The following is a 9,337-nucleotide window of genomic DNA, read 5'->3' on the forward strand; positions in this document are numbered from 1 at the left end:
AATTCCTTAGTTGGCTTTTGGCTATTGTAATCATAGTTATATGGTAGTAGAAAGCCAAGTGATCTGTATGCATACCCTTATTCATCTTTGATCACCTTTTTGTTCATAAATTTTTGTTAATGGTATATCAGAATATTTTTAAGTTTTGCATCAGGACGTACACATTACAGGTGTTTTGCGTGGGTGAGACCACTGCAGTTTGATGTATAAACATACAGTATCAGCTTTTCATGTACTCTCCATCCCTCCTCATCCCCAGGCCTTTTCTTCAGGAAAGAAGTGCTGGTATGCCATTATTATATAGATGTTTTACAGTTGGTGCTCCTGCAGTTAGGATTGGGAGAGCAGCATTCATGGGCTGGCTCCCTGTATTTACATTACTAAAACCAACTCCCTTATCCTGGGAGCAGAATAGTAGACCCACATTTTCTTTGGTTGTTGACTGGTGCCAGAATAAGGGAGCTGGTTTCAGCAATGTACATGTGAGGACCCAGCTTTCAGAAACTGTTCTCCTTCGATCCAAACTGATTAAGTGCAAATGTAAAAGTGCCTGAAGTGTATCGTGCCATACCAGTATTTTTACCAAAGTGGCCTGTCTAGTGTATCCCTGGGAGATCGCAATAGAACAAGTTTAGAATTGCTCGTTGATGCTCTGCAGAAAATGAACGATGCAGTCTACCCCACCTAAGCATGTACCCAATAATTGTGCATATGTAAAAAAAAAAAAAAAATCCCTGCACATTTCTTTTGAAAGTGTAAATGTAGAGTATATTCTTCAAAGTGTAGTTTTGCAACCTGTTTCATGTGTTGTTCTGTTAAACCTAGAGTCTGCATGTAAATTTACTTAGCTCTTCAAGCAATCCAAAGCTTGTTGATGCTGTTTTGTCTACTCTAATTTGTATACCCCAGCTAAGTAAACAAGTTATGAAAAGTCATTTATCCAATTAGGAGTCGTTGCTATCATTGTATTTGAGGTTCTGTGGAAGTTCTACATCATATTGCATAGATTTGACACTTCATTCATGCCGAAGAAAAACACCATCCACACAAGTCCTTGGTACTAATTGAGTTACTTTTTGCTATACAATTAGAAATAGTAGCAATTATATTCTTTAATCCTGTTTACCAAAACTTTCACACTGATTAGCTTCATTTTCTGGTATTTCAACCTGTTTTTAATACACTTGCATTTATCTATTCCAATGTGATGAGCATTAACCAAAATGGTCCCTACTTAAAATTAATAATTCTAAAGTTTCCTCTGTCTTGTATGCTCAAAACTTGCTAAATTGTTTTGTGCTTCTTCCCAGGCTGCAATGCTGCATGCTTACACTTTGTATAAAATAGCAGTGTGAATTATCCTGGTTATTTTAAATTTAGACACTTGCTTTTTTGGTTGCACAATGTATTGGAAGAAATTGAGACACATGTCAGCAACAGTTATTTTGGGATGGCAAGCCTGCTAGTGTAAAGTGTGTTTGACCGTGTGAGGGAGCTGAATCAACATGCACTTTTGGTGGTGTATCATCTCTTGGGTTTATGACTGGATCCTGAATAATGATTTAAGGCTGTCACTTCTTCGAGGCTGAACTCCCTCCTCCATTGTCATTGCTTGTGTGAGGAAAGAGGGAAGTGGAAGAGAGAATTAACAAATGGATAGGACAAGAGCAAAAGATGTTAATTATAACTAACTGGGTGCTGATAGCGAGATTCCCTTCTTGGTAATATTAATTTTAGATTCTTTGTAATTTTCAGCAAAATTCAGCGTTAGTTTTTTTTTTACCTTTTTTTATTTCCTGCCTGTTAACGTTTGTTTCCCTTTTTATTTTCTTACCTTTTTCTGAACCATGCTCACCTTCATGGGCTAATTCAAATCTCGGGAGAGATGGGCAGATGTGAACTGCAGCACTGAGCTTATTAGGAAGAAGGGCGATGGAGGGAATAGGTAGGCTGATGCATGGTGGCTGTTAATTGCTAGGTTGCATCTTTAATGCTTGTAAGAAGAGAATCTGTGTTTTATCTTTGGAGGTTGGGAGACAAATGCATAAAGGAATAAAATGGCTCCAGTTTTTATTTTTGAGCAGACTCTGCCTATCAGTAAAGTACTATTGTCTATCATTTGTTTGATCCATCAGTTTTGAAGCTGTTTCTCAACTGTTTTGGGGAAGTTAGGTAGGCTGAGAACAATTTCCCAGAAGACTCATAGACTGAAACCAGTAACTGGGACAGAAAAGAAAATGTCATGAGGCATTGCTTTTGTGTTGCAGGAATAGTGCTCTGTCACTATTGGTTCTGTGTAACACCCTTTAATAGATCCTCGGCCTCTGTTAAGTTTAGGTGAAAAAGCTCTGTGCTGTTTTTATGTCAATTTAATTTTCATTGTTGAAATGAAACGTTTGAAGCAACAAAGTATAGATTAGTCTGATTTTAATAATTGGAGAAATGTTCAGACACACTGCTAGTGCAATTGATGTACTGAGTTATGGAGAAGAACTGAAGTGCTTTGACAAGTTTTTTTAAAATCACAATGAAAAACAATTTCAGATTGTCAAGGGTTTACTTTGAAGAGTACAGGCACTATATTTCTATGAAGTGTGCATTTAATATGTTTACTCATCACTTGACAGCAGGTACTGTTTTGAGTTGAAAATTGTGTGGAAATGGATTTTAACTCCTAATTCTGGAGTTTAAATGGTTTGTTCGGGAAATTCAGCGGTAGTTAACCACGAGACAAAGTGGTTTTTGCTATCAACACAGTTTTAAATGAGTCTTGCCAAAAGGTATCTGCAGTGTTGGAACTCGAGCTTGTAAGAATGAAGCTGTTGTACTATTTGTTTACTCCATTTGGAAAGAGCCTTCAAGTCTTGGGTTCAAATTCTCTTCCCACCCCCCCCCCCCCCACCCACCCCAAAACCTTTGTTGGAGGGGAAGTTTGAGGAAAAACTGTTGTGTTGGGTGTAATTGTGCTACCCCAGAGAATTGCTGAACAGTGTCACTTGGGTTTGACTTAGAGATTAGATAAAGTCTAAGGCCTCGAAATTCGTCTCGGGTGGTATGGGATTGACCGCCTGTTATACGCAGCGCCTGATAGACCGTTCCCTTGCAGTCAGTGGGACTGAATACCAGGCGCTGCGTATAACGGGCAGATGATCCCATACCGCCCATTGTGCGTCACCACCCGAGATGAATTTCGAGCCCTAAGAATTTTCAAGTGGCCTGTACCAATGTTCCCTCTCTTTTTGGGGTGAGCAGCCCATTCAAAAAACCGCACAGGCGCAGTTTTTTGCATTGCATTGAAAAGCCAGCAAGCCGGCTGCACGGGGGGTTCCCCGAGAGCTGCACGGCCATAGGGCTGCTCAGCTTAAAGGGAACATTGGCGTGTATACATGTGGCTATATTTGTTTTCAGAGGGTGAATCCATCTGTGTTCACTCCAATCCCTGTGGATCATATCCAACAAGACCGGTAATAACCAGGATACCCCCATGATTCTACATTTAGCTGGCCATGAACCCCAGTGCTCAAGGCTGAAATCAGGAGGGTGAAATCTTTGCCTCAGGATTAGGTGGTGCATCAATTAGTGGTTCATTGTTCTATGCTGTGTGCTTGTTCAGTGAATTACTTTAACCAGATTTTTATGAAACTGATTTTTGTCCCACTGGGTCTGAAAATTGATTTTATTTTGGTGTTGAATATACCAATATGTATTTCATTCCTGACACATTTCAGTGTTGTTTATCAACCATTTGCAGTATCTAATTTTTGAGAAGATAACTATTTGCTTATGCTAAACACCCATTTTTTTTGTACCAATTTTGTTACTACAGTATTATGGTGGCATTGACTTTTTACTATGTGGTTTTATTGGAACCATCAGCTCTCTGGTATCTTGCTGAAGTGGCAATTAGTTATGTGTGACCTTCGATGGTGAATTACAGCTGGCTATTTGACTGTGGTGGACATCATAAGAGTCCAGTCTTATCCTTGCCTGCCACCCATAATGTGTATTTGCAGTGAAGGTTGTTTGATAGCAGTCAGCAGCAGGGACTCTGGCTCCCCCCCTTTCCCCAGTTCATATCTCCTTTTTTTCCCCCCCTCCCTAACTCACGAAAGAGGCCAGGGGTAATGCCTCTATGCCATCCTATTTGATATCCCTATCTCGGCATAGACCAGGGCTCAAATCCAGAACATCTCTGTATAGACCAGGGATTAAATCCAGAACCTTCTTGGTTTTTATGGCTGTTATTCCTTGGATCAATCCACTGAACTATTGGGGAAGAAGCTCCTATTGTTAAGGTAAGAGCCTTTTGACCAAGGAGCCAGTACATTATTTTAATTACTTAGCATGTCTCCCAATGTCAAATAGCCTGCCAATATTCACTGGCATAGATAGTTTTTTTTTATTCATTCATTCATGGGATGTGGGCATTTATTGACCATAAGAAAGAGACTTGCATTTCTATAGTGCCTTTCACGACCACTGGACACCTCAAAGTGCTTTACAGCCAAATAAGTACTTTTTGGAGTGTAGTCATTGTTGTAATGTGGGAAACATGGCAGCCAATTTGGGAACAGCAATGTGATAATGACCAGATACTGTAATATGTTTTTGTTATGTTGATTGAGGGATAAGTATTGGCCAGGGCACTGGGGATAAATCCCCTGCTCCTCTTCGAAATAGTGCCATGGGATCTTTTACGTCCACCTGAGAGCAGATGGGACCTTGGTTTAACGTCTCATCCGAAAGACGGCACCCTCCAACAGTGCAGCACTCCCACAGCACCGCACTGGAGTGTCAGCCTAGATTAATGTGCTCAAGTCCCTGCAGTGGGATTTGAACCCACAACCTTCTGACTCACAGGCATTTGTGCTACCACCTGAGCCACAGCTGACACTTCAGCTGACCATCCCTAATTGCCCTTGAGAAGGTGGTGGTGAGCTGCTGCCTTGAACTACTGCAGTCTGTATGGTGAAGGTGCTCCCATAGTGCTATTAGGGAGTGAGTTCCAGGATTTTGACCCAGCACTGGTGAAGGAATGATATATTTCTAACTCAGAATGATGTATGACTTGGAGGTGATGGGGTTCCCATGCGCATGCTGCCCTTGTCCTTCTAGGTGGTAGAGGTCGAGGGCTTGGGAGGTGTTGCTGAAGAAGCCTTGGCAAGTTATTGCAGTGCATCATATAGAGGGACACACTGTGTGTCGGTGGTGCAGGGGTGAATATTTAAGTTTGTGGATGGGGTGCCAATCAAGCAGGCTGCAGTGTCTGTGGTGCAGGGGTGAATATTTAAGTTTGTGGATGGGGTGCCAATCAAGCAGGCTGCAGTGTCCTTATCGTGTCGAGTTTCTTGAGTGTTGTTGGAGCTGCATTCATCCAGGCAAGTGGAGAGTATTCCATCACACTCCTGACTTGTGCCTTGGAGATGGTAGAAAGGTTTTGGGGAGTCAGGAGGTGAGTCTCTCATCGCAGGATACCCAGCCTCTGACCTGCTCTTGCAGCCACAGTATTTACGTGGCTGGTCCAGTTAAGTTTCTGGTCCATATTTATGGTGGGGAATTCGGCAATGGTAATGCTGTTGAATATCAAGGGGTGGTGATTAGACTCTCTCTTGTTGGAGATAGTCATTGCCTGGCATTTGTGTGGCACAAATATTACTTGCCATTTATCAGCCCAAGCCTGAATGTTGTCCAGGTCTTGCTGCATGTGGGCACGGACTGCTTCATTTTTTGAAGAGTTGCAAATGAACTGAACACTGTGCAATCATCAGCGAACATCCCCACTTCTGACCTTATGATGGAGGGGAGGTATTTATGAAGCAGCTGAAGATGGTTGTGCCTAGGAGACTGTCCTGAGGAACACCTGCAGTGTTGTCCCGAGACTGAGATGATTGACCTCCAACAACCACAACCATCTTCCTTTGTGCTAGGTATGACTTCAGCCCTTGATTCCCATAGAAAAATAGGAGCAGGAGTAGGCCATTCAGCCCTTCGAGCCTGCTCCGCCATTCAATATGATCATGGCTGATCCTCTATGTCAATACCATATTCCCGCTCTCTCCCCCATACCCCTTGGTGCCTTTTGTGTCTAGACATCCTTCCTAAAAAGTGTGGAGCCCAGAATTAAACACACTACTCCAGCTGGGGCCTAGCCAGTAATTTATAAAGGTTTTGTAGAACTTCCTTGCTTATGTAATCCAGGCCTCCATATATAACTTCAATTTTACTAGGGCTCCTTGATGTCGAGGGCAGTCACTCTCACCTCCCCTCTGGAATTCAGCTCTTTTGTCTATGTTTTGACCAAGGTTGTAATGAGGCCTGGAGTTGAGTAGTCCTGGAGGAATCCAGACTGAGCATTGGTGAGCAGGTTATTAGTGAGTAAGTGTCGCTTGGTAGCACTGTCGGACACCTTCCATCACTTTGCTGATTTGAGAGTAGACTGGGTGGTAATTGGCCGGATTGAATTTGTCCTGCCTTTTGTGGACAGGACATACCTGGTCAGTTTTCCACATTGTCCGGTAGATGCCAGTGTTAAAGCTGTACTGGAACAGCTTGGCTAGAGGTGTAGTTAGTTCTGGAGCACAAGTCTTCAGCACTACAGTCGGGATGTTGTCGAGGACAATAGCCTTTGCTGTATCCAGTGAGTTCAGCCGTTTCTTGATATCACGTGGAGTGAATCAGATCGGCTTAAGCCAGTCATAAGTGATGGTGGGGACCTCGGGGGAGGCCGATACGGATCATCCACTCGGCACTTCTGACTGAAGATGATTCTAAAAGATGTAATAGCAAAGCACTTGGAAAACAATGACAGGATCGGACAAAGTCAACATGGATTTACAAAAGGTAAATCGTGCTTGACTAATCTACTGGAATTTTTTGAGGATGTAACTGGTAGAATAGATAAGGAAGAACCAGTGGATGTGGTGTATTTGGACTTCCAGAAGGCTTTCGATAAGGTCCCGCATTAGAGATTAGCGTGTAAAGTTAAAGCTCATCGGATTGGGGGTAAGGTACTGACTTGGTTGGCAGACAGGAAGCAAAGAGTTGGAATAAACGGGTCTTTTTCCGAGTGGCAGGCAGTGACTAGTGGGGTACCGCAGGGATCGGTGCGAGGACCCCAGCTATTCACAATATATATTAATGATCTAGACGAGGGAACCAGATGTAATATCTCCAAGTTTGCAGACGACACAAAGCTGGGTGGGCGTGTGTGCTGTGCGGAGGATGCAGAGAAACTCCAGTCTGATTTGGACAGGTTGGGTGATTGGGCAGATGTATGGCAGATGCAGTATAATGTAGATAAATGCGAGGTTATCCACTTTGGTGGCAAAAACAGGAAGGCAGATTATTATCTGAACGGCAATAGATTTGGGAGAAGGGGAAGTGCAACGAGACCTGGGTGTCCTTGTGCACCAGTTGCTGAAGGTAAGCATGCAGGTGCAGCAGGCGGTTAAGAAGGCAAATGGTATGTTGGCCTTCATAGCGAGAGGATTCGAGTACAGGAGCAAGAATGTCCTGCTGCAGTTGTACAGGGCCTTGGTGAGACCACATCTTGAGTATTGTGTGCAGTTTTGGCCACCTTATCTGAGTAAGAATGCTCTTGCCATGGAGGGAGTGCAGCGAAGATTCACCAGACTGATACCTGGGATGGCAGGAATGACGTATGAGGAGAGATTGGGTTGATTGGGCTTATATTCGCTGGAGTTTAGAAGAATGAGGGGATCTCATTGAAACTTATAAAATTCTAACAGGACTAGACAGACTAGATGCAGGAAGGATGTTCCCGATGGCAGGGGAATCCAGAGCCAGGGGTCACAGTCTAAGGATAAGGGGTAAGCCATTTAGGACTAAGATGAGGAGGAATTTCTTCACCCAGAGAGTGGTGAACCTGTGGAATTCTCTACCAAACAAGGCAGTTGAAGCCAATTCATTAAATATATTCAAGAAGGAGTTAGATATATTTCTTAAGGCGAAAGGGATCAAGGGATATGGGGAGAAAGCAGGGACAAGGTACTGAATTTGGATGATCAGCCATGATCTCATTAAATGGCGGAGCAGGCTCGAGGGGCCGAATGGCCTACTCCTGCTCCTATCTTCTATGTTTCTATGATTGCGAAAGCTTCAGCCTTGTCTTTTGCATTCACGTGCTGGGCTCCACCATCATTGAGGGTGGGGATATTTATGGAGCCTCCACCCCGCTGTTGGCCTCTTGGGTATGATACTAGGTGACTGGCTCCTGTGGAACTATACCCTTCACCCTGCCCCGCCATCATCAAGATTACAAATAAAATGATAGTTTTAGACTTTAATGCTTTTTTTTCTCCATCAATTTTTTTCCCCTTCCAATTGTCTTCTGAAGACATTGTCATGTGGAGAACAGTTCCACAGGCCATGTTTGGCCTTGGTATTTCTCCCAAGTGGTCATTCTTTGTGTGAAGTTGGAAACTGAGCATTAGTAGGCTATTTTAACATCAGGGGGCATCGCAATGGATTATGATGTAAGTTGAACATTTGCCTGTCAATTTTAGGCAACTCTTACTGTTGCATTTTGGTCTGGAATATGGAAAGATTTATCAGCGATCTTTAGATTTATATGCTACTAAACTATTACATACATTAAATATGCCAAGATTTCTGTTTCAATGCCAACCTTGTTGGGTTGATTTTACTTGGGCTTTTTATGGTGACTCATGTTTCAGTCAGTAAAGGGAAATACGTTCAGTTTAAAGGTCACATAATCCTAAGTGGAGATGGCATTTCATGAGATACTGAATCTGTCATTCTTAATTGTGTTTGGGGGTTTTGCCAATAGCAACTATCCCTTTTCGCTATCACTGGGAGGTGATTCTACACACAATGTCCACTCCTGTTGCAGCCTCCAGCAGCAATTTTAAAGGACAGAATTGAGTGCAAGATTGTGACGAGTGAAATGAATACCTTGTTTAGTATTTTTCTTGCCAACTTTCTACGATCTCTCGCTCTCCCTCTCGCTCTTTTCCCCCCTCTCTCGCTCACTTTTCCCCCCCCCTCGCTCTCTTCCCCCCCCCTCTCTCGCTCTCTTCCCCCCTCTCTCTCGCTCTCTTCCCCCCTCTCTCTCGCTCTCTTCCCCCTCTCTCTTTCTTCCTCCCTCTCTCTCGCTCTCTTCCCCCCTCCTCTGTCTCGCTCTCTTCCCCCTCCCTCTGTCTCGCTCTCTTCCCCCCTCTCTCTCTCTCGCTCTCTTCCCCCCTCTCCCTCTCTCGCTCTCTTCCCCCCTCTCTCTCGCTCTCTTCCCCCTCTCTCTCTCTCGCTCTCTTCCCCCTCTCTCTCTCTCTCACTCTCTCTTCCCCCTCTCTCTCTCGCT

General features: G+C 43.6%; 1 protein-coding gene across 2 annotated transcripts in view; it reads left to right on the forward strand.

The window, feature by feature from the left end:
• hapstr1a (HUWE1 associated protein modifying stress responses a) overlaps positions 1–9,337 on the forward strand; it is a 31,081-nt gene that overhangs the window by 4,467 nt on the left and 17,277 nt on the right. The window contains exon 4 of one of the 2 annotated variants that reach the window (XM_086000621.1): positions 1,894–1,945. The exons of the other annotated variant lie outside the window; for it this stretch is intronic. Coding sequence (XP_085856747.1) covers positions 1,894–1,945 — 52 coding nt within the window. The remainder of the gene's footprint in view (positions 1–1,893; positions 1,946–9,337) is intronic. 2 annotated transcript variants of the gene reach the window in all.

The sequence above is a fragment of the Somniosus microcephalus genome, chromosome 11, assembly GCF_052327205.1.
Source record: "Somniosus microcephalus isolate GS21.2 chromosome 11, FLI_Smic_1.0, whole genome shotgun sequence".
NCBI lineage: Eukaryota > Metazoa > Chordata > Chondrichthyes > Squaliformes > Somniosidae > Somniosus > Somniosus microcephalus.